This window comes from Cutaneotrichosporon cavernicola, assembly GCF_030864355.1.
Source record: "Cutaneotrichosporon cavernicola HIS019 DNA, chromosome: 3".
NCBI lineage: Eukaryota > Fungi > Basidiomycota > Tremellomycetes > Trichosporonales > Trichosporonaceae > Cutaneotrichosporon > Cutaneotrichosporon cavernicola.
This window is the reverse complement of record NC_083395.1, coordinates 1,784,645-1,807,000: the sequence shown is the minus strand read 5'-3', so window position 1 is coordinate 1,807,000 and position 22,356 is coordinate 1,784,645. Positions and strand designations below refer to the sequence as shown.

General features: G+C 57.2%; 10 protein-coding genes across 10 annotated transcripts; 6 read left to right on the top strand and 4 right to left on the bottom strand.

Annotated features, from left to right (window-relative positions):
* Window positions 1-4: 4 nt before the first annotated feature.
* CDC31 (uncharacterized protein) lies at window positions 5-990 on the bottom strand (the record flags this gene model as incomplete). The annotated part of the gene is made up of 3 exons (XM_060599152.1): window positions 5-92; window positions 546-693; window positions 735-990. 3 exons carry the CDS (start codon window positions 988-990, stop codon window positions 5-7), a joined length of 492 nt encoding a protein of 163 aa, XP_060455874.1.
* Window positions 991-1,721: 731 nt separating this feature from the next.
* CcaverHIS019_0306780 (uncharacterized protein) lies at window positions 1,722-3,315 on the top strand (the record flags this gene model as incomplete). Its single annotated transcript, XM_060599151.1, has 2 exons — window positions 1,722-1,940; window positions 2,059-3,315. 2 exons carry the CDS (start codon window positions 1,722-1,724, stop codon window positions 3,313-3,315), a joined length of 1,476 nt encoding a protein of 491 aa, XP_060455873.1.
* A 1,394-nt stretch (window positions 3,316-4,709) lies between these two features.
* Window positions 4,710-6,954, top strand: CAT2 (uncharacterized protein; the record flags this gene model as incomplete). Its single annotated transcript, XM_060599150.1, has 3 exons — window positions 4,710-4,757; window positions 4,811-5,250; window positions 5,562-6,954. 3 exons carry the CDS (start codon window positions 4,710-4,712, stop codon window positions 6,952-6,954), a joined length of 1,881 nt encoding a protein of 626 aa, XP_060455872.1.
* A 540-nt stretch (window positions 6,955-7,494) lies between these two features.
* On the top strand, window positions 7,495-9,098 carry NSR1 (uncharacterized protein; the record flags this gene model as incomplete). Its single annotated transcript, XM_060599149.1, has 3 exons — window positions 7,495-7,566; window positions 7,716-7,883; window positions 7,932-9,098. 3 exons carry the CDS (start codon window positions 7,495-7,497, stop codon window positions 9,096-9,098), a joined length of 1,407 nt encoding a protein of 468 aa, XP_060455871.1.
* Window positions 9,099-9,452: 354 nt separating this feature from the next.
* On the top strand, window positions 9,453-13,339 carry POL3 (uncharacterized protein; the record flags this gene model as incomplete). The annotated part of the gene is made up of 18 exons (XM_060599148.1): window positions 9,453-9,570; window positions 9,602-9,673; window positions 9,708-9,895; window positions 10,041-10,190; window positions 10,238-10,324; window positions 10,358-10,455; window positions 10,494-10,654; window positions 10,692-10,934; window positions 10,972-11,237; window positions 11,274-11,667; window positions 11,703-11,854; window positions 11,893-12,297; window positions 12,335-12,429; window positions 12,466-12,551; window positions 12,589-12,705; window positions 12,743-12,892; window positions 12,929-13,048; window positions 13,086-13,339. The coding sequence occupies 18 exons, from the start codon at window positions 9,453-9,455 to the stop codon at window positions 13,337-13,339; spliced, it is 3,156 nt and encodes a 1,051-aa protein (XP_060455870.1).
* A 66-nt stretch (window positions 13,340-13,405) lies between these two features.
* SEN54 (uncharacterized protein) lies at window positions 13,406-14,967 on the bottom strand (the record flags this gene model as incomplete). The annotated part of the gene is made up of 4 exons (XM_060599147.1): window positions 13,406-13,733; window positions 13,783-14,020; window positions 14,054-14,835; window positions 14,870-14,967. 4 exons carry the CDS (start codon window positions 14,965-14,967, stop codon window positions 13,406-13,408), a joined length of 1,446 nt encoding a protein of 481 aa, XP_060455869.1.
* A 285-nt stretch (window positions 14,968-15,252) lies between these two features.
* CcaverHIS019_0306730 (uncharacterized protein) lies at window positions 15,253-17,358 on the bottom strand (the record flags this gene model as incomplete). Its single annotated transcript, XM_060599146.1, has 5 exons — window positions 15,253-15,322; window positions 15,360-15,670; window positions 15,728-16,022; window positions 16,057-16,612; window positions 16,650-17,358. The coding sequence occupies 5 exons, from the start codon at window positions 17,356-17,358 to the stop codon at window positions 15,253-15,255; spliced, it is 1,941 nt and encodes a 646-aa protein (XP_060455868.1).
* A 433-nt stretch (window positions 17,359-17,791) lies between these two features.
* Window positions 17,792-18,815, top strand: CcaverHIS019_0306720 (uncharacterized protein; the record flags this gene model as incomplete). Its single annotated transcript, XM_060599144.1, has 4 exons — window positions 17,792-18,007; window positions 18,052-18,397; window positions 18,432-18,530; window positions 18,574-18,815. 4 exons carry the CDS (start codon window positions 17,792-17,794, stop codon window positions 18,813-18,815), a joined length of 903 nt encoding a protein of 300 aa, XP_060455867.1.
* Window positions 18,816-18,876: 61 nt separating this feature from the next.
* Window positions 18,877-20,597, bottom strand: ALG7 (uncharacterized protein; the record flags this gene model as incomplete). The annotated part of the gene is made up of 6 exons (XM_060599143.1): window positions 18,877-19,240; window positions 19,279-19,467; window positions 19,509-19,815; window positions 19,850-20,093; window positions 20,129-20,264; window positions 20,299-20,597. 6 exons carry the CDS (start codon window positions 20,595-20,597, stop codon window positions 18,877-18,879), a joined length of 1,539 nt encoding a protein of 512 aa, XP_060455866.1.
* Window positions 20,598-21,271: 674 nt separating this feature from the next.
* Window positions 21,272-22,351, top strand: CcaverHIS019_0306700 (uncharacterized protein; the record flags this gene model as incomplete). The annotated part of the gene is made up of 10 exons (XM_060599142.1): window positions 21,272-21,289; window positions 21,323-21,344; window positions 21,375-21,428; window positions 21,467-21,474; window positions 21,507-21,590; window positions 21,622-21,703; window positions 21,738-21,852; window positions 21,884-22,044; window positions 22,077-22,087; window positions 22,121-22,351. 10 exons carry the CDS (start codon window positions 21,272-21,274, stop codon window positions 22,349-22,351), a joined length of 786 nt encoding a protein of 261 aa, XP_060455865.1.
* Between the last annotated feature and the right edge of the window lie 5 nt (window positions 22,352-22,356).

The following is a 22,356-nucleotide window of genomic DNA, read 5'->3' as shown; positions in this document are numbered from 1 at the left end:
TGCTCTACTCGCCGTCCATCATGATAGCGATAAACTCCTCCTGGCTGATTTCGCCGTCGCCGTCCATGTCGAACTCGTCGATCATTGCTTGGCTGCTGTCAGCGGGGCTACAATTTCGAGCAAGAAGGGAATCCTTGGGGATGAGGTGAGGAATGGAAGATCAAATCTGGAGATGCGGCCCTCCGCCGTGTCAGACGTCACGGTGCCGGCGACTTGATGGGGGGTGGCTGCATCGGTGGCGGACACACGAGCAACACTGGATCTTTCAGATTGCCGTTGCTCCGCATCGAGTCTCCGCACCAGCGACGCCTCCCCCACACGCCTTCCTCGTGCACTTGCACACCACGCCTCGGACACGTTCCAACCTTCCTCGGGAAGGAGAGCCTTCTCTACTTGCTACTCCCTCTCATCCCCCATTTTCCTGGCTCCTTGGCACGGCTCAACCCTCCCTTTCTCCCCTCTCCTATGCGCTCCTCTGCTATTCCTCCCCCCCCCCCCCCCCCCTTCTCCTCCTCCCCCTCCCCCGACACCCCACACAAACTCACAGCTCCTCATCGCCAAGATGCTCGCCAAGCTCCTTAGCCACGCGCCGCAGGTTCTTGAGACTAATCTTGCCCGTGTGGTCATCATCGAACAACGAGAAAGCGCGCCGCAACTCTTCCATCGGATCGCGAGACAGGATCTTCTCCGTCACTATTGTTAGCCTCCAACTATTGCCCCTCATCCAAACGCACTGATCTTCTCAAAGTCTGCTAGGCTCATCAACCCATCCCCACGATCATGCTCGCGGAGGAGCTTGAGCACCTCTGGCTTGCGCAGATTAAACCCCAGTGCCCTGAGGGCGACTTTGAGCTCGTGGTAGTCGATAAAGCCGTCCTTGTCCGTGTCGAACAGTTCAAATGCTTCGCGGACCTCGCTGCGCTGCTCGTCCGACAGGGCGGGGCGGGATGCTGGTGGCGCACGGCGGCCACGGGCTGGGAAGGCGGACATGTCAAGTATGGGTGGCGCCGATGGAAGGTGGGAGTGGAGTAAAAGATGGGGAGGAAGGTTGATGCGTTGATGATTGTTGTTGTTGGTTTGGCTTGACTTGGCTTGACTCGGGTGAGTGAAACACGTCAAGAAGACGCGTCGTGCAGTTACGTCAGCGCACGTGGGTCAACTCCGCTTTGCAGATTCCTTTGGTCAATGTGTCGTGTGAGGAGCATTTGGGGCGAGAAGAGCGAAGGCACACGACACGATGGGGACAGGCAAGACAGGCAAGACATGCATAGAATAAACAATGGCAAATAGCCCGCTACCTGGAATGCATGGCTTTTCCGACACAATTCTTGGATCTAGAGTTGTCAGGTGATGGAGAAGAGTGACGGCCGAGTCGTGGGGACATTGTATGTCTTTCCCCATGGAGCAGCTCCGAACCAGATTGTGAGATGTTCAGATGTGTGTCTGACCCACACACCCCACGCCGAGATTCCAGGCCACTGGAATTCGTCGCCGCAATTCATCTGTCTCGGCTTGAACAAACGCCCATCTGAATTGATCACCTAGCTGCTTGATCAGGAGTGAGATTCGAGTCACACGATCTTGTCCTCGACCCCGCCATCTCGCCACATTCACTCACGGCAGCCCGCCTGGCGGTCTCTCGCATCCAGTTGCGGGCTACAAGTACTCCCAAACCCGCTGGTTGTGTCGTTGCAGTTTCTCTCCATCCCACATCCCACACCATGCCACTGGCGCTTGGTACGCGTGTCCTCCGACCTCCCCACCCACCCAGGCCCATACCCGTGCGCCCACGCACTTATACAAGCTCGTACAACCTGTTTGGTCCTTTTGAGGGTCAAAGAGAGGCACCGCCAGCCCTGCGCCTCGACCTCAACATCAAAGCCACAGGTGACATGGGTGGCGGAAGCCTGGCGATCGTGCGCCCTGGAGTAATAGATGGAGTGAGTGGACCGTGCACCAGTCCTCGTGGGGCGGCGAGCGGCATGGGCGGTATGAGGGGTATGAGGGGTGCGATGGGGAACGTGAACGTGACATGAAAATGTTTGGGGCTAACCAAAGGATCCAGAGTGCAACGTGTTGTGCATTTGCGAGTCGCCTGATGCGCTTCACGCATCGGACCATGATACTTTTCTCCCATCCACATCAACAACAACAAGACCACGACGCGCATCATTCACCTTTGGCGACAAGTATTCGCCAGAGATTATTGCACGCGCTGCTGCCGCATGCCACGCCGACGCCCCAGCTGTAGCATTCCAGACGCGGACCCAATCCGAGTCAACCATCTCGCCAAGACTCAAGTCCATCCTCAAGAAGGAAAGAATGAACAGTGATGCCTCTCTCCCGTTCGGTCCTCGCAAGCGCGTGACCTGGAGCGACGAGGGCTCGGGCTCGTCCAGCACCCTCCAGACGCTCACCGAGACGCCGACTCAGCTGGCCATCGAACTCACCGAGGCTCTCGAAGGGCAGAAGAAGAGGACGATCCTCCGCATGCCCCGTATTAGGGTCATGCAGTCGCTTCGCCGACACTCGACCGATGCCGCAACTGTCCTCCGGAGAGTAGCGGGTTCCGTCGCAAGTGCTGGCAACGCGATCCCTGGCGTCGCATACTTCCGCCAACCGTGGGACTACCACTACCCATCGAGTGAAGACGAGGAGTATCCAGTGCGTCCCTCTTCGCCGGACATCGACTGGATCGCCGCTGGACAAGCATACACCGAGGAAGATCTCCAGCGCGAATATCCCCCATTGGCAATCCCCGACGAGACTGTCCACGAACAGCGCGGGCGTGGACGTGCTTCCTTGATCCAGCCGGCACTCTCTCGAGTCCAGTCTGCCCCTGCGGGCGGCACCAGACCCAGTCGTGCACCCAGTGACGCGAGTGACACGACCGATGACTCGGAACCACACTTTGACCCGCGGAGGTTCCAGCTTCCCCCAGGCATCCTCGAGGGCCGGTACCGCCGGCCAGTGTTCGAGTCCCACCCCGAGCCCACGGAACCGTCCCCTATTGAACGGCCCACGGCCTCGCGCAACGCGTCCACGACCTCAAACGACACATTACCCTCGCTCGACTCAAGCTTCTCCTCACTTGCAAGCGAGGGTCCAGAGGGTCCGCCCACACCATCCGGCTCGATTCTCCTCTCAGACGACATGCCTGAAGGAGCAGTCGTCATCGGCTCCCGACCAAAGTGGTCGCGCCACAGCGCATACACTGGTTCTGGTGCGTTTACTTTGGCGTGGGGGCTTACACAATGCCTTGTAACCCACTGGGTCCTCCTCATATTATTAGCGAACGCCAGTCCTGTCTTATAATCTGGCGGCACAGACACTTGACAACTGCATTCAATTTCGACTTTGCCCTCCTGTTAAGCTGTTACCCAGGTTCCTTTTCCCATACCGAATTGTATTTCCCGTCATCTCCTTCAACTGTATTTAGCATCGCCTCTGTAATCAGTTGTTATAGTCTGGTTCAGGAATGCATCAGTTAATCTGTCACGTGTTAATGTCGAGGTTGGGAGGTCACTCGGGTCAGCACGGCGAGAGAAGAGTGGATCATAGATCAGAGCTGCTGAGCAAACCAATGTCGATGCCCACTCCTCCCGCTCTGATTCGAAACCAGGCCATGGCCAGGTGGCCAGGACCAGGTAATCTCGGCCAAATCAACATGATGCTGCTCACCTCCCATCAACTGTTGGCAGCCAACCTTGCCCACATTAGCAGTGTGACGGGACGGCTCTGGACCACGAGTGCCGCGGCTCGTTGCTGTCGAGCGGTGTCCGGCGCCATTGAGAATTGGATAAAGGCAGTCCGACTCCCCCACTTGCATTGATAGCTCCAGTCCGTTTTGGACGGCGTGTATGTCACATGATGATATGCCGATGTAGTCGCATGAGGCCTCCACCTTGCCCCACATCAAGATGCGGGGCAATACGCACCCCGCATATGGCCACATGTACAATCATGGCCTACAATCTCCACTAGGACAGTAAGACGGTACACCCGATCTTCGGCCGACCCTCAGTCTTCCTCCCAGCCCCAGCCGGCAGCGGCTTACCCGGCTGGGAAATAGCCGGGGACACCAAGCACCACTGTTCCAGTACATCAACAGTGGAGATGGCGACGAGAAGCGTGAATATAATGAGCAGAGGACGTAGAGAACGTGCTCGTCACCATCTCACACTATTGTTTGTTCGTTCATTCACACTCGCTCCACCTTGCCGAACAACAACACAAGAAGAGTGGCGCAGCAAACTTGCCGTTGCCGAACTCCACTTTCACTCTCGCCTAAGTACCTAGAAACATTAGGACGTCTGATTAGACCAAGTGGTGGAGGTTGTAATAGCTTACCTCCACTTTGGTATATTTGTATTATCGGCTCGGCTGCCGCACTAGCGCCTTTTGTAGTTTGTTAGGGCCCACTCATCCTAGATCATCCTAGGTCCGCTAGCTCCGCTTGCTCCGCTTCCGAACAAACCCAATCACCTTGATTACGCCCCTCCACCTCCCTCTCCTCCGCTCACTCCTAAGGAATTGTGCCTGTCGGCTTGTGCATCTCGCCTACTCCTGTAGTTGGTTACGGCTGATTGCCCACCCTTTGACCGCCAAAGCCTACATTCCCAACCCCACATCATCCTCGTGCCGGCCGACTTTTAACCTTGCACTTGCCCCCAACCCCCGCCGATCGCTGGCACCCCCCAATCCCTCTTATGCTCAGACACGCCCGTCTCTCCGCCACCATCTCCGGGGCGTCTCGTGTACGTATATCCTCCCTCCTCTCTGTTTTTAAAAGCTCCACCTAACAAACCAGAATTCTACTCGCAACCTCTCCACCACCATGGCCAGGAAGAACGCTCCCAAGTCCGACAAGCCGCTCTACGCGAGCCAGGGCTCCATCTCTCACCTCCCCGTCCCCCGCCTCGCCTCGACTCTGTCCAAGTACCTCGAGTCTGTCCTCCCCCTCTCCGACCGTGAGCAGTACGCCAGCTCTGCAAAGGCCGTGCGCGAGTTTGCAAACAGCGACTTTTCCCGCGTCCTCCAGGGCCGCCTTGAGCAGCGTGCCGCCGAGAAGGACAACTGGATCTCGGAGTGGTGGAACGAGGCCGCCTACTTTGGCTACCGTGGTCGCCTGATTCCCAACGTCTCGTACTTCTACATCCACAAGAAGGGGATCGGCAAGGGCGCGAGCCAGACTGAGCGCGCTGCTCAGCTCACTCGCGCTGTCGTCGAGTTCAAGAAGCTCGTTGACAGGTAAGTTCTAGTTTGCCCGAGGTCTCCGATGGGTTTTAGGTGCAGGTGGCAACGTGTGCTCGGGGCACTGGTACTGGGGATGAGCATCGGGCCTACTGGTTGCGATTGCGTGTCTGTTTGTGCACGTCATCACAACGGTTCCCCGAAGACGGTGGTACTCCTCCGTTCCAATCCGGCAACAGTGGCCCGGTATCTCTGCCCCATATCTCCCGGCAATCGACGGCCGCGGTGGACTTTTTTTTTCTTCTTTTCTCGTTTTCCGGCATTCGGACTTGCCCGCAACAATAGTGCAGTGCAGCGCTGACACATAGCGAGAAGCTCGAGCCTGAGGCCGTTAAGGGCAAGCCCCTCTGCATGGCATCGTACAAGTACCTCTTCAACGCCGTCCGTGTGCCAACCTCGCCTGCCGATGTGCCCCTCGCCTACCCCAAGGAGCTCAACCACATTGTTGTCCTCCGCAACAACCGGTACTTCAAGCTCGATGTCGGCGGCCGCTCGGCTTCCGAGATCGCCAAGGCGATGGACGACATCAAGAAGGTTGCCGACCAGGCCGAGGGCTCCTACATTGGTGCGCTGACCGCCGACGACCGTGACGTCTGGTGCGAGGCCCGCCGCCACCTCCTTTCGATCTCCAAAACCAACACCGACTCGATCCAGACCATCGACTCGGCCATCCTCCTCTTCGCGCTCGACGACGCCCCCAGCCCCACCAACGACACTGAACGTGCATGGTCGTACTGGGCCGGCGGCCTCACTCCCAGCGAGAAGGGCAAGGGCCGTAACCGCTGGTTCGACAAGCACGAGTTTATTGTCGATGAGGCTGGCGAGGCCGGCTTCAACGGCGAGCACTCTATGCTTGACGGCACCCCTACTCTTCGTCTCAACGAGTTTGTCCTCGCGTCGCTCGACAAGGGCGTTATCCCTCTCGAGCTCCCCGCGGCTGAGCAGGCCAAGGGCGAGATCCAGTGGTCTGAGATCAAGTTTGACCTCGACGCCAAGATGGAGGACATTATCGAGAAGTCGCGCAAGGGCTTTGCCGAGGAGATTGGCAAGCAGGACCTCCGCATGACCGTCTACACCGGCTACGGCAAGGCTTCGATCAAGCCGTTCAAGGTGTCGCCCGACGCTTGGGCCCAGATGGTCAAGCAGCTCGCCTACTACAAGCTCCACAAGACTCCGGCCGTGTGCTACGAGTCGTGCCAGACCCGCAAGTTCCTCCTCGGCCGTACCGAGGTCATCCGTACCGTCTCGTCCGAGTCGCGCGCCTTTGTCGAGGCCATGAACGACCCCAAGGCGACCGACGCCGAGCGCGAGAAGCGCTTCCGCGCCGCCGCCACCCGCCACGGCCAGTACACTGCGTGGGCTGCCGACGCGCAGGGTGTCGACCGCCACCTCTTCGGTCTCAAGAAGGAGATTCGCGAGAACGAGGAGGTCCCCGCCATCTTCAGCGACCCCAACTTTGCCAAGTCGAGCCACTGGTCCCTGTCGACGTCCCAGCTCACGTCCAAGTACCTCGACGGCTGGGGCTACGGTGAGGTTGTTCCCGACGGCTACGGTTTGTCGTACGCCATCCACGACGACAAGCTCTGCTGGGGTATTACGACTCTGAACGGTGACGCCAAGGAGATGGAGGCGGCCCTGCACGAGTCGGCGGCTGAGCTCAAGGCCATGATGGACCGCGCAGCCAACAAGCCCAAGCTCTGAGTAGGCAGCTGAATGGAGTTCAATTGTAGATCGGGGCGGGAGGAGTGCCGTTTCTCGTCGGTCGTCTTGTCGGCCTCCCGGACCATAGAGAAAGTAGCAGAGCGTGATTACCGCGGATTTGTATGTCGGGCATGAGCATGCATTGTTTGGATGTCATGTGTGGGTGGGTGTGGGTTCAGTGGGTTAGTGGTCGAGCCTCATGAGACAGAGTGGACGCGTGGCCGAGAGCAGAGGTCAAACTTGTAGATGAGAATACCATCATCATTTGCTAATGGTGATCAGAGACCGATCCGACCAAATGGTTGGACCGAAATCTCACGCCGTCTTCGAGTGGCTTCCGAAAATCTGCGGTGGAGGTGGGGCCAATCTCCGTTCCTGAAAGGCTGAATGCCATCTGACTGAGAATCACTCTGTCTGAAATTATGCAGGGGGAATGGCAGAGACAAAGTCTTCAAGTTGGATAAATATTCAGAGACGAATCCCACACGACCTAACAACCACATCCTCCCAACCAACCCATCTGTATACTACATCTTCAAAATGGCCAAGGACAAGTCTGCCCCCAAGATCGACAAGAAGGAGAAGAAGGACAAGAAGGCTGCGCCTGTCAAGGTTAGTCGCTAATTGAGGTGGATGGTCACCAGGGCGTGGTCGCTGCCTCCATGAGTGGCATCGCGTCCTGCTTTGGCACCACCCCTCAACCACCCACCCCCAACCCACAGATCCAATACTGGAGAGCCTTGAACCGAACTGACCCACAGGAGGTCAAGGCCAAGGAGGTGAAGAAGGTCGCGGACAAGAAGGAGAAGAAGGAGAAGAAGTCTAAGAAGGCCAAGACCCCCACCCCCGAGCCCGAGTCGTCGAGCGAGGAGAGCGAGAGCGAGGACGAGTCCTCGGACTCTGAGTCGGAGGAGGAGAAGCCCGCTGCTGTGAGTGAATTTCGGCTAGAGAATTTGTGGCAGGATGCTGACAGACAGAAGCCCGCCGCCCAGGCCGAGTCGTCGGAGTCTGCCACTTCGTCGTCGTCGTCGTCTTCGGACTCTGACTCTGGCTCTGGCTCTGACTCTGACTCTGACTCTTCGGACGAGGACGCCGCCGCCGAGCAGGTCCAGCTTGACAAGGAGGAGGCCGAGATCAAGGAGGGCAAGCCCCCCGTCGACTCTGACTCGTCGTCAGACTCTTCCGACTCCGACTCCGACTCCGACTCCGACTCCGACTCTGACGAGTCCAAGGAGGAGCCCGCCGCCGCCGCCACCAGCAGCAAGCGCAAGGCCGAGGAGGACGCCGTGGCCCCCGCCAAGAAGGCCAAGGTCGCCGAGGAGGGTGACGAGGAGACCTCGACCAACGTCTACGTCGGTGGTCTCTCGTGGAACATTGACAACGACTGGCTCCGCTCCGAGTTTGAGAAGTGTGGCGAGATCGTCGATGCGCGCGTCATGCTTGACCGCGAGACCGGCAAGTCGCGTGGCTTTGGTTACGTCGAGTTTACCGACCTTGAGGGTTCGGCCAAGGCCTGCGCCGAGATGAACGGCGCTGAGATTGACGGCCGCTGGCTCAAGGTCAACTACGCCGTCAAGCGTGACCAGACTGCTTCGCGCGCCAAGGCGTTCAACGACAAGCAGTCGGCCCCTGCCGAGACTCTGTGGATCGGCTCGCTCTCATTCGACATCACCGAGGACCAGGTGTACGAGGCCTTTGGCGAGCACGGCGACGTCCAGCGCGTCTCGCTCCCCACCGACCGTGACACCGGCGCCCCCAAGGGCTTTGGCTACGTCCAGTTCGCGACCGTCGACGAGGCGACTGCCGCCCTCACCACGCTCAACGGCTCTGAGCTTGCCGGCCGCCGCATCCGCATCGACTACGCCCCACCCAAGGACAACAACCGTGAGGGTGGTGGTGGTGGTGGCTTCGGCGGTGGCCGCGGTGGTGGCCGTGGTGGCTTCGGTGGCCGTGGCGGTGGCCGTGGTGGTGGCCGTGGTGGCTTTGGCGGCCGTGACGGCGGCTTCGGTGGCCGCGGCGGTGGCCGTGGTGGTGGCTTTGGTGGCCGTGGCGGTGGTGGCCGCGGCCGTGGCGGCCCTCCCCGTGGCGGCGCGCGCACCGGTGGTATTGTCCAGGCCACCGGCACCAAGATGTCGTTCGACTAATCAGTTGGATTCTTGGACGCAAACCCAAAAGGGCTGCCTTGAGTGCGTGCTCTGCTTGTGATACATTTGATACACTAGCTCGTGATACTCCTCTGTGATGCCCAACGCCTAGCATAGGCGTCTTCTGTATGCATTGTGGTAATAGACTCGGCAGATTGAGATTGTGCGGTGGGCGTGTTTAGTCTTGATGACTCGCTACCAGATCGGACCCCCTCCCAGCATGGACTGATTTTGTCTTTCAGGAGTCACGTGGGATTATGTAAAATATGACGCGTGGTGGAGGTTGACGACGCGTGACTGGGCCGAGAACATCATTTCGATGTTTGTCATCTCTTCTTCTCCTTCCTCACCACCATGACATCTCAACCTCTATCCAAGAAACGTAGGCTCGAGCCCGTAACAGCCCCTGTCTCTCGCGAGCAGAAGAGCTTCACCGAAGTTCTGGAACAGCTAGACGCCGAAGATGATGGAGGTGGGTCCTCCTTCTACTATGTCTAACTCAGGCTCCATCGAGACGTCGGCGGCCTGGCCGCGCCCACAAGCTCCGCACATCGACGCCAAGAAGGACACTATTGGTGAGCAACAGATATATCTAATAGCTGATGGCAGTCTTCCAGCAGATCGAGGTCGCAGAGTCTAGTCATCCCAAACATGGACCGTCGCTGAGGTTGTTTGGGATAACAAACGCCGGAAACTCGGTCCTCGCACACGTACATGGTTTCAGACCGTACTTTTACGTCGCCGCTCCCAGCGGATTCCTACCGGCGGATTGCCAGGCTTTCAAGGATACGCTCAACGTGAGTTCACTTTCCGCTCCGTTGCTTCCCTTCCCCCCCTCCCTTCCTCTTCCCACCTCCCCCCTCCCTCCCCCTTCCTCTCCACACCTTCCCCTCCACACCTTCCTCCCTCTCCACCTTCCCCCCCTCCCCACGCTGACTCCAGGCCTCTGTACAGATGGGAACGCCAGCTGTCTCCCACTGCCTCACTGTGAATCGCAAGTCACTATGGGGATACCGCGGAGACGAGACGGTTCCGTTCATCAAGATCATGTGCTCTGAGCCAAAGGCCATTCCCAAAGTCAAAGATAGGTCCGTTTGTCACCTGTAGCTGACGTACTACGCCTCTTCGAACGCGGCCAGGTAGACTACAAGGGTCTGTTCCCACAAGAAGTCTTGACGTACGAGAGCAACATTGCGTTCACTCTACGGTTCATGGTCGACTCACATGTACGTGAGATGCCTCGATTGAACTAACAACAGATCGTCGGCATGAACTGGATCGAGGCTCCCGCTGGAACGTACGACCTGTTGTCCGGATCTGAGAAGCGCTCGAATTGTCAAATCGAGTTGTCTCTTCAGTAAGACGACTCTTTCCTCCAGAAGTACTGACAGGTAGCTACAAAGACCTTGTCTCACACACCCCGGAAGGGGAGTGGCTTCCTATTGCCCCGCTGCGCATCCTCAGCTTCGATATCGAGTGCGCGGGCCGCAAAGGCATCTTTCCCGAGGCCAATATCGATCCCGTCATTCAAATTGCGGCGATGGTGACGAGACATGGTGAGCTCTAGAGACACAATGCGTGCTGATCGCCAAGGCGAGGCCAAACCATTCATTCGCAACGTCTTCACTCTTAACACGTGTGCACACATTGTTGGATCGCAAGTGCTCGAGTTTCGAGACGAAAGGGACCTGCTCCTCGAGTGGTCCAAGTTTGTCCAGGCTGTTGACCCGGACTTGATCATTGGGTATAACTCTTCGAACTTTGACCTGCCGTATCTTCTTGATCGTGCCAAGGCTCTGAAGATTCCCAATTTTGCGTACTTGGGCCGACTGCAAGGTAGGGAGCATGCCCGAGCATTTCGCTAACTCACAAGGTGTCCGGTCAGAGGCACGCGACACCCACTTCTCATCCAAGGCATTCGGGCAGCGTGACTCGAAGGCTGTTAATATTGATGGACGCCTCCAGATGGACATCATGCAAGTCATTCAGCGCGACCACAATCTCCGGAGTTACACGCTTAACGCCGTGTGTGCTCACTTCTTGGGCGAGCAGAAGGAAGACGTTCACCACTCCATCATCACCGAGCTCCAGAACGGTACAGCTGACTCTCGCCGCCGACTTGCTGTGTACTGTTTGAAGGTGAGATACCTAAGATGCACCTACCGCTGACCTCAGGATGCCTATCTTCCACAACGTCTGCTCGACCGCCTCATGTGCCTGGTCAACTACACCGAGATGGCGCGTGTGACAGGTATCCCCTTCAATGACGTCCTTACTCGTGGTCAACAGATTCGAGTCGTCTCTCAATTGTATCGCAGCGCCGGTGATCATGGGTATCTCATCCCCGCCATGCGGAGTGAAGGGACAGACGAGCAATACGAGGGAGCTACGGTCATCGAGCCCCGCAAGGGATATTACGATACTCCGATCACCACGCTTGACTTTGCATCGCTATACCCTTCCATTATGATGGCGCACAACCTGTGTTACACGACATTGCTGGACAAGTCAACCATTGAACGTTTAAAGCTCGTCGAGGGCGAAGACTACGTGCAGACTCCGAACAACGGTGAGTGTTATGCCTGTTCATGTTCACTCATTCAGACTTTTTTGCCACGGAGAATCGCCGGAAGGGGCTGCTTCCCATTGTGCTCGAGAACCTCCTCGCGGCTCGAAAGCGTGCGAAGGCGGACCTGAAGGTGGAGAAGGATCCGTTTAAACGTGCCGTCCTGGACGGTCGTCAGCTGGCGTTGAAGGTAAGGATGCCAATCAGGACGAATCGCTAACTTGTCAGATCAGTACCAACTCGGTGTACGGCTTCACTGGCGCCACTATCGGCAAACTGCCATGTCTGGCGATTTCCACCTCGACCACGGCATATGGTCGACAGATGATCGAGTTGACGAAGCAGGAGGTCGAGAAGGAGTACTGCATCAAGAATGGGTACGAGCACGACGCACGTGTTATCTATGGTGACACGGACTCTGTCATGATCAAGTTTGGCTGTCCAGACCTGCCCACAGCCATGCGACTGGGTGCTGAGGCGGCCGAACTGGTCTCGGCAAAGTTCAAGAAGCCCATCAAGCTCGAATTCGAGAAGGTCTACTACCCGTACCTTCTCATCAGTAAGAAGCGCTACACTGGACTTTACTGGACTCGTCCGGACAAGTATGACAAGATGGATGCCAAGGGTATCGAGGTGAGCACTTCGGACTTCGGGCTGGTCTAACACTGAGACGGTTCGACGTGACAACTGCCGCTTGGTGTCGACAATGATCGAGACGTGTCTACTCAAGATGCTCATCGACCGCGATGTGAAGGGCGCAGAGGAGTAAGCATTCAACCAAACACGACAACTGACTCGCAGCTATGTCAAGCAGACCATTTCCGATCTGCTGCAGAACAAGATTGACATGTCACAACTCGTCATCACCAAAGCTCTGTCGAAGACTGGTGAGGCTCCCCGTTGGGATTAACTGACACTCTTCAGACTATGCCGGCAAGCAGGCCCACGTCGAGCTTGCGGAACGTATGAGGAAACGTGACGCTGGCTCGGCACCTTCTCTTGGAGACCGCGTGGCCTATGTCATCGTCAAGGGCGTTAAGGGTGAGTGGTATGGAACACTGTTTGCTAATCTTGCCAGGCGCTGCAGCGTATGAGAAGTCGGAAGACCCACTCTACGTTCTGGAGAACAACGTGCCGATCGACACGCGCTACTACCTGGAGAACCAGCTCTCAAAGCCGCTGATGCGCATCTTTGAGCCGATTCTCGGTGAAAAGGCCAGCAGTCTCTGTGAGTCCTCCGGTACTCGTCGTGCTGACGCGCCAGTGGCTGGTGAACACACGCGTAGCATTCAGATTGCGACACCTACGGTCGGCGGCCTCATGAAGTTTGCCGTCAAGACGGCGACCTGCCTTGGCTGTCGTACCCCGTTGAAGGGAAAGAAGGGTCAGCTGAAAGGAGCCGGGATGTTGCTAATCACCAGAGAGTGCCGTTTGCGTCAACTGCCGGCCGCATCTTCCCGAGCTGTACCAGAAGCAGGTCGCCACCACATCTGCCTTGCAACTCGATTTTGCTCGCCTGTGGACGCAGTGCCAGCGGTGCCAGGGCTCGCTGCACCAGGACGTCATCTGCACTTCGGCAGACTGCCCGATCTATTACCGTCGTACCGCCAGGCAGAAGGAGGTGACTGCCGCTGTTGCACAGCTCGACCGCTTCGAGGGAGAGATGACGTGGTAAATAAATAAAGTGTACGAGTTACTCAGTGTCATCAACGTACATCCGATGTATGCATATGTGGATCATCTAGACCATGGGGAAGTCTTCAAACCCGGACCGCCCGAACCGAATCCAGCCAGAGTTGCCAGAGTCATTGACAGCGACGATGAACGCGCGGTCTCCGTTCCTCATCTGCGCCATGGGATTGGTGTAGGGCTTCTCCTGGGGTGTTGTCTGCAGCCAAGGTAGGAAGCGGTAGTACCAGGCCCCCGGCGCTTCCTTCTCAGGCCCCTTGTTCGGCCGACGGTTCTCGTACTGTGGTCCAACACGACGAGGCGGGCCCTTTGGTTCATCAGGCAAACCCTCGAAGATATCCTCGAGCTGCCGTAGCGTCGGCATGGGCGTATTGCGTGATCTGTGTAAGTGACAAAGTCGAAGATGGAAGACGTAGAACAGAAACTCACTCGACGGCCGCAATGGCATAGTCTGGCTTCTGGTTTTCGAGGCCGACAACACTCCCCCGGTCCCACTTGGCCTTTGACCACGCCGTAACGGGCTTCCAAACATGGAAGAATGGTATGTAGGGGTTAGTGAGCAGGGGGGCGAATTGAGACTGGGACTCGGACTCGGACGCGGTTGAAGAGGGAGGAACGGGATGTGTATGGCCCGAAGGTATGAAGCGGAGATGCGAAAAGATTGAGGCTTGGATTAGATCTGCAAGAGGATGTAACTCACAATACGTCTCGCCCGACCAAGACTTCAACATTGTTCCGCCGAGTGGACCCATCATGCCCAGCCCAACTCGCGCCATACCAGCCACGAAGCGGCGCGGAACACCCATAAGGCTGGCGATACTTGAACGGACATTCAGACTGAGTCTGGAGAGGGCGGCCCAAAGCCGCGCCCACACGCCAACCTCTACGCGCGCCTCTTCCACAAAGTGCGTGGGAATAAAGCGCCGCGTCCGCTGAACCGTATACCCCAATCGTTTGAGGTACGCATACGCCTGGTATCTCTGCCATGACAATCCTGCCATCCCCATAAACGCGCCAAACACTTCGACGACGCTCATTTCGACAGCGCCCCGGATTCCAAACTCCTCTTCACTCCACGTCCCCAAGTCGGGTTCTTCCCGACTCGGTGCCGTCCCATTCCATATTTGCAGACTCCCACGTTCGGCGAGATAGAGTGCCTCTTCGGGCAACAATTCGATCCTGGCTTTGCCCGAGTGGCGCACTGTGATGCCCAGAGTGTCGAGGACGTGGCCGCGCGAGATGACGAGGTGCGGGAAGGGGGAGGCGGGAGTGACGAGGGCGTGCGAGAGGGATTTACTCGCGACGCCACGGACTCCTTGGAGGGCGTCGAAGAGGGCTTGGCGAGAGTTCTGGAGCATCATCTCTTGCAGGTTTACGGTTTCGGCTAGGGGCTCGAAATCTTTCTCTCCGCGTTTGGGAATGTTGATCTTGGGTCGGGACGAGGGGTCGTCGTCTAGTTGTTGTGGAACGCGCTGGATCTTGCTACACCGTTAGCTTGGCGGGGTTGTATACTCACTCGGCAAAGCCCTGGATGAAGTTGACGTCCATGTGGCCCTCGTCGTCCTCGTCGTCGTCCCCAGGCGGAGGGACCTTGGGTGGTGGTGGTCCTGACATTTTAGGTGGTCTGATCCTGTTGACACGAGTGGATGGTTGGTGGCAAGAGCAATGATGCGCAAAGACATCGAGTTGGCGCGAGTCGGAGACCCAAATCCAAAATGTTGGTGCGGGGTCTCCGCACTCCACATCCACTTCCCTTAGCTCTCAACAAGACAAGTCTTAACAATGCAGATGCACTCTCTATGATGGGTCAAACTATCTCGACAACCTCACGCGTGGTGAGAGCTATGGCTTGTGCAACCGGCTAGTCGACGGGTTTTCCACTCCGTCTGCGCTCCACGCTTAGAGGAAACCCTTGAAGCTCGCGTCGTCGCGGTCGTCCGCGTTCAGACGACCCCATTCGAGACAGAGACTGGCTGTCAGCTGTAATCAGGCAATCTTTGACTCACCGGTAGACGTAGATCTCCATGTCTAGCTTACGCCCAATAGAGAACATCCATTCCCGTCCCGCCTTGGCAATCTTGTGCAGCTCAGCGTCACCGTCCAGCTTGCGGGTGCGCAGACCCGAAGATTGGAACTGGTCACGAGTCGTGTTGGCAGCGTTGAGCATCGATGCCGACGGCCCAGAGAAGTACGCGTAGATGTTGTAGATCTCGTTGTACATCTGCGAAACGGGGATGTAGTGCAGCCACGGCTGCATCCACTCCGACATGAACTCGGTGTAAATGGTTGACTTTAGGACCGCGCTCTCAGACTTGAGCTGAAAATCGTCAGCGTCGCTGCGTCGCGTCCGCGTCGCGTCCTGGCGGTTACTCACCAGTGCAAAGAGACGTGCAGAGTAACCCATACCGTCAAGGTCGATTAAGTACTTATGGCGCCAGTTCTCGCCCAGAGGCACCGCGTCAGCAAAGCGGTGGTCCTTGCGCATCGCGTCACAGCCGCCGTTGGGGTACTGCGTGCAGCCCACAGCCTTGGTGAACGCGACGTCCATCATCTCGTCGTTCAGGTCACCAACAGCAACCTGCGCAGAGATAAAGTTGTCGGTCCCAGGAGGGTGGGCGAATACGACGGTGCGGTTCGCGCGCGAGTGGTCCGAGGTCATCTTGATAAACCTGCGGATTAGCCAGAACCAATACCATGACTTACCGGTGGCGCTGGTACTGTGCGAGGAAGCCAGCAGGGTTGGAGCCACCACCCGTAGTGGCGCCGCGCCAAAAGATGTCGTCCACCTTCTCCTCCCAGGGTGTCTCCATGTCATCCACGTCCTTGATGATCGTGTTGACAGGGTCCCAGCCGTACGTGTAGCGCTTCGTCGAGGAGAAGTAGTAGTGGCTCGGGATAAGAATGTCAGAGTAGCCGACACCTTTGGCCGGCGAGAACATGGGGTAAAGAGCGTGGATAGTGCGCCAGTCGGAGAAGAAGTGGCCCTGGTTGTAGTGAGCCCAGGGGTGGTCGCAGAAGTCATACTTGTCGTCGACATCTGGGGGGAACTCAAAGTCCTCGTCCACAGTGTCCGTGGTGATGCCGGCGTTGGCTAGGCGCGAGATGGGAACCTGTCCCTCCTTCAGTTGCGCGCGGAGGGAGCCAAAGAGGCGACGTGCCTGCGATGAAGGCTCGCAGGTGCGGCGGTACGACTCCCAGACGTTGCCGTCCCCCTTCCAGTCCGGAATAAACTCGCCGCCGAGAACGTGCTCGATGCCCTCTGGAAAGAGTTAGCAGGTTCGCAAACACACGCTCACTGCTGGCGTCCTTGGTAAGATTCGAGTAGAGCCTCTCCTCCCAAGGGACAAGGATACGGCCCTCGGCCTTCTCGTTGATGGGAAAGTCCATGTTGGGAAGGTGCTCCTGGAACTTCTCAAGCATGACACGGAAGCCCTTGGCACGCGCGCCAACCTCAGAGTCATCAAAGCCCTTGTTGACGTCAATGGTGCGAGTCTGGCCGTCCTCAACGCGGACCAGGTCAACAGACGGAAGGTAACCGACGTCGACGCAGCGCTGACGAAGGTCCTTGCCCGTGAGCTGCCAGAACGGCTCAAGGTCACGGTTAAGCTGGTCGTACTCATCGATGATGACAGCTTTGTGTTTCTTGGCAAACTCGAACCACTTGTCAAAGCCAGCGGGTGGGTCGCGCTTGTACCGGCGGCGGTACTCGCGGACGGCCTCGCTGAGGGTCTTGGACTGGCGCTTGACCTTTGCGTCAAAAGCTTCCCGCGCGTCGGCCATGAGCTTAGGAATGGGGTGGTGGATGGGTGGCCGCGGCGCCCCCGCCTTGGCACGTAGGAATTTTGAGCGGAGGACTGAGGACGAGCCTGTGGTCCATCGGTGCGGGCTGGCAATGTTGGAGGATGGGAAGATAAAGTTGAGGAGGAAGAGGAAGGTCATGAAGGCTGCTGCGACAGCGGCAACTCGACCTCTTGGGGAGAGTTCCCTCACGATGGTGCGCACCATCTTGGAAGACGTGGTAGATCGAGGGGCCCAGTCGTGAAGTGGATAGAATGACAAGATTGAGAGTTGGTGACAAGAAATGTCTTTGAAGGCTGCGAAGGCCTGGGGAACGTGGACTAAGGCGACGACGGGGAGGAGGTGCAGGGCGGGGTTACCGGCGATGGGAATGGGCAGAAATACAGAAATACACCATTCAATAGTCAGGGTGGAGAAAGGTAGAAGGGGAGAGGGTTCAGGGTTGTGATGGTGATCAAAGTGCAGGGTAAAGCTACAGGAACAAACCCTTAAGCTTGAATGTATCATCACGTGAGATCCACGCGAACGAACGTGTCACAAAGGAAATGACGCGCAAGTTGCACGCTTCAACCGGCGAGCTGCATACAATGCCATCTTAGTTTTGCCACATATTTCCTGTCTTCTTGCAACCACGCATCGTATGTCCGACTTGCCATCACCTCACGGAGAACCAGCACCCTTCGACGCGCGCCTCTTCGAGCCTCCACCATGGGTCAAGGAGCGTTTCGGCAACGCGCCACCCAAGCCTGCGAGCTCTGCAGACAGCGCTGACGACCACTTTGAAGATGCGAGTGAGGGCGATCTAGGTCTCGAGGAAATTGAGGGAATGACGCAGTTCTCAACCGACGAGCTCAAGGTATGCCACTTCCTAGATGACCTAGATGATCGCTGACTTTGTAGAAGCTGCTGGCGCGGGCAGTGACGCTCAAGGAGCAAGGCAACAAGCATTTCCTGGCCAAACCCCGGCAGCTGAGCATGGCGCGCGATTCGTATTCTGCTGCTCTTGACCATCTCCCAGATATGCCACCACGACCTGCCCAAGTTGCCCCCGAACTCAGCGGGATCCAGGAGGTGACGGAGGAGGAGGCAGACGCTATCAATGCCGAGAACGCGCGCGAGAAGGATACTGTGCGCGAAGATGTTGAGCGGGAGATACGCGAGTGTACCAAGGCCGTTTATGGGAACCTCGGGGCCGTGTATGTCGCACAGGAAGAGTGGAAACAGGCCGTAGACGCTTGCACCAGTGGTAAGTCGATGAGCAGCATGTGACCTAACCAAAGCTATCAAGATGGACCCAGGATATCTCAAGGCGGTTCACCGGCGGGCAGTTGCCAACGACAAGATTGGGTCATGGTCGTCGTTGTCGAGTGCACTGGAGGGTGAGTACACTTGGTACTGTCTGCTGTCTGTCTGACCGTGCAGATTACAACACCTTGGTGACCAAGCTGCCGCCGACGTCGCCCCAACTCCGCGAGGCGAAGAGAGCGCTTGCGACCCTCCCTGGCCGCATTGCCGCTCAGCAAGAAAAGGAGAAGGACGAGATGCTGGGTAAACTCAAGGACCTCGGCAACAGCCTGCTGGGCAAGTTTGGCCTCAACACCGACATGTTCAAGTTCGACGAGCAGCCGGGTGGTGGCTATAATCTTCGTTTCGAGCAAGGTTAGAGCAATAGACACCTCGACTTTTGTGTGTAACTATGATACAATGTGATATATTCATGATGGTCTATCGCCTGTCTCCGCCGTACACTAATGAACCAACGCCATATCGGATCGCGAAAGCGACCGCGCTGCCAGCAACTTGCCCTGCTCCGACAAGAAGGCAGAGTGTTGGCTCGCGCATCGGACCGAGCCTAACCAGCAGGACGTTGAGGAGAGTGAGATTCGTGGCTGATATAAGGTCACCATCTTGCGGCCATGAATCGGACGGCGTCTTCTCTCCGCTCTTGGAGTCGGCAGGCGGCGGAGCACGCTCAAGCCTTGTGAGACCCAAGATCTGGAAGGCCTCAAGGATGATCCGGCCCAACAAGGGTGGGGCGCGTTCGAATACTGCCTTTGAAGGCTCTAGCAGGCCTGTGGCCTCATTGAAACTGAATGGTTAGGACGGGAATTGCTAGCCGCAACTCACTGTGGCAGCCGATGGCGTGGACATGGAACGAGGCGGAAGAGTTGAGGGGACGACAGGAGGAAGTTGAAGATCTGGGGCAGGAAGAACAGCAGCATGGTCTTGGAGAAGTGGCCTTGGATGGCCACTGCCGAGAAGGCCATCCCTGTGAAGTAGCACAACGTGTCGCCTGGGAATGCCCGAGCGGGATACCTGGACGTCAGCTCCAGAGTAACAGCCTCTGCAACGCTCACCAGTTGTGCCACAAGAACCCTGCACAGACGCCGATGAGCGGGATCATGAAGTAGAGGCTCATCAGATGACGTGTGACGACCTGCCCGACAGCCCATGGTAGCATACGTCCAGAGGCTGGGTTCTCGACGCCTAGTAACGCGAGGAGCCATTCTGGCCAGATGGGCAGGAAGAACAGGTCGTTAAGAGTGACAGACATTGCGATGATCAGCGGCTGGATGACTTCCACGCCATTGATTCCAGCGAGGATGTTGATAGAGTTTGTTGTGAAGGTCGGGAGAAGGACGAGGTAGACATAGTAGAAGACATCTGGGGGTCAGAGTGGCCAATAGAGAAGACATACGCAGGTTGACCACTGGAGCTCCGGTCCATCCAGGCAATCCGAGTGAGCACAGCAGCTTGCCGACGCTCTCGGGCAGGACGACCCACGTCCACCCTCCTGTCGCGTAGTAGACTAAGAGCGTTGGAACCGCAGCAATCAGAGGGATTGGAAGCTTGTGTCGCCAGCGGATGTCGAACAGGTCGTCGATGAACCCAAGCATAGTCGCGGTGAAGAGCGACAGCAGCGACGTCAGGTAAAATGTGAGCTGATGTCAGCGCTGGTGCAACTGTTATGGCGAACCTCGCGAATAGGGAACTTTTCGCGACCGACACCGTTATTGCCAGCGACCTGGAAGATGTGCGAGAAGGGAAAGGGGATAAAGAGCATCATCAGCAGGAGGTACAAGGACGCGCAAGGTAACCCGAGGCACTCTGGACTGTTGTCAGGTGCGTCCTAGACAAGTAACTCACATCCATGGCCCAGATGTCCGTCCACCCGGCTTGAGCAGGTCGCGTCCCCTGATACCCTTCTCGATGAATGCTGGACCAACTTTTGGAACGATCAAGAGTGTCCCGACGAGTGCGAGGAGCGCGAAGCCGACGTTGGCCTGGAGGGCGGGGAAGGTCGGCTGCGGAGGCAAGGGAAAGTACTCTGAGAGGCCGAATACGGGAATGAGGGGATGAACAATGAGAGTGAGGGCGATGGGGATGAGGGTGCTGATGAACAGTACCGGAAGTGGCCTGCCCATCTGGGCAGCCGGCTCTGGCATGGTGAAGAGAGTGTAGGAGATGTCGACGCACAAGTGCCCAAGTGGCTGATGGTCGGGGTCGTGGTGGAGGTGGAGGTATCATGGACAGGGGGAGCTTATTTGGTCCCGTTTTGGTCCCGCACTCGCTCCCACCTTTAATAGCCGTTTGTATCTTCGTGCTGCCTTTTTCGATGTACACGTATTCGTCTCCACAGGAGGGTAAGTCTGTTGGGTTTAGCCCCTGGGATTGGTGGAGCTAGACCTGGGCTACCATATTGATGTATGTGATTCTCAACAAAGTCGCGTCGCGTCCCCTGTATCGCACGTGCTTGTTGAGAATCACACCAATAAATACCCGTCATCTACTCATACTACGTAAGGGCGTTTGATTAATATCGTCCTATGCGCCTATGCATCCTTTCAAACTTCCACGGTAGCTTAGCCCCCCAATTATAGGGGGCTAAACCCAACCCAGATACAATTCAATTAGTAGTAATCAATTCTAGTCGCCAGATTAACGCCAGGGCAATCCTAGTGCTGATCAAAGGTTTGGGGGTGGCAGTCACCGGGTTAGCCGGTCAACTCCGGCACCGGCATCACTTAGTAGCATCCATGACTAACGTCGGCCCTTTCGTCAGACATATTAACCATCTGTCCGCAGCGATTCACACTCTTGGCATTCTACACATCTCAAAATGATCACCATTACAATTGTGAGCAGTCCGATCAAGTCCAGCTGACAACAGGTCCGTCACGGCGAGTCGACTGGTACGTTCCCGCTGGTCTAACTAACCGGAGATAACCTGCGCTCGGTGTGGGCCGGATGGGCCGACGCGCCCCTGTCCAACCACGGTGCGTAATAACTAAAGATAAAGACAGGCTGACCGCAGGCATGAACGTAGGCCCCATATCCTTCTCTACTAATGACAGCAAGCCAAGGCTGTCGGCGCGTCATTTGCCGACGTTGCGATCGACGCGGTGTTTGCGTCTCCATTGAAACGCGCCCACTGGACTGTGTGTTAGGATTGAGCAGCGCTGATAATAGGCCCAGCAGATCCAGCTGCAGAACAAGTCGGATCCTCCCACGACTGTTTCGGGGCTTCTGCGCGAACAGCATTTCGGTGTTGGTGAGGTTATATTAGGGGTGGTGTTGACGTCTAGCCGAGGGGCATTATTTCGCCGGCGACGATGTCAAGTATGTCCGCCATCCTGGGCGTACGTTCAAGTTTCCTGAGGGCGAGACTTTGGGCGACGTGCGCGATCGCGCTAATCAGGCGTACGTGGATTCCCGATGTCGCTCACATCAGCATCAAGGAGTTTGTCGAGGACGCACTGCGCGAGTCGTATGGTTCCACGCCCGAGTCGAAGCATCTCGTATTTGTTGCCCACGGAATCTTTAACTACGAGTTCCTTAGTGCTTTCCTAACCCGCAGGCCTGAGGGCATTGACACGCACTGGGCGTACAAGGGTGAGTTTATGTCTTGCAGAGCTGACAGACAGGAATGACTAATGTAAGCCGCTGACAGAACAAGATTGACGACCAGACGGGCTGGACGCGACTGCACGTTGGTTACGCTGGCGAGTCGACGGGCCTGCCGCTTGACTACGACAACCTCCCTAGTCTGCCGCCACTCACGGTCGAGATCCTCGCGTCAGACGTCACTACCCACCTTGAGGGCGTGAACCGGCAACGCGGCGGAATCGGGTCAGCCGGCTTTGACGAGAAGCAGCAGGAGATCCGGGCGTTTTTCAGTGGCGCCCACGCGGCCGAGTAGACCAC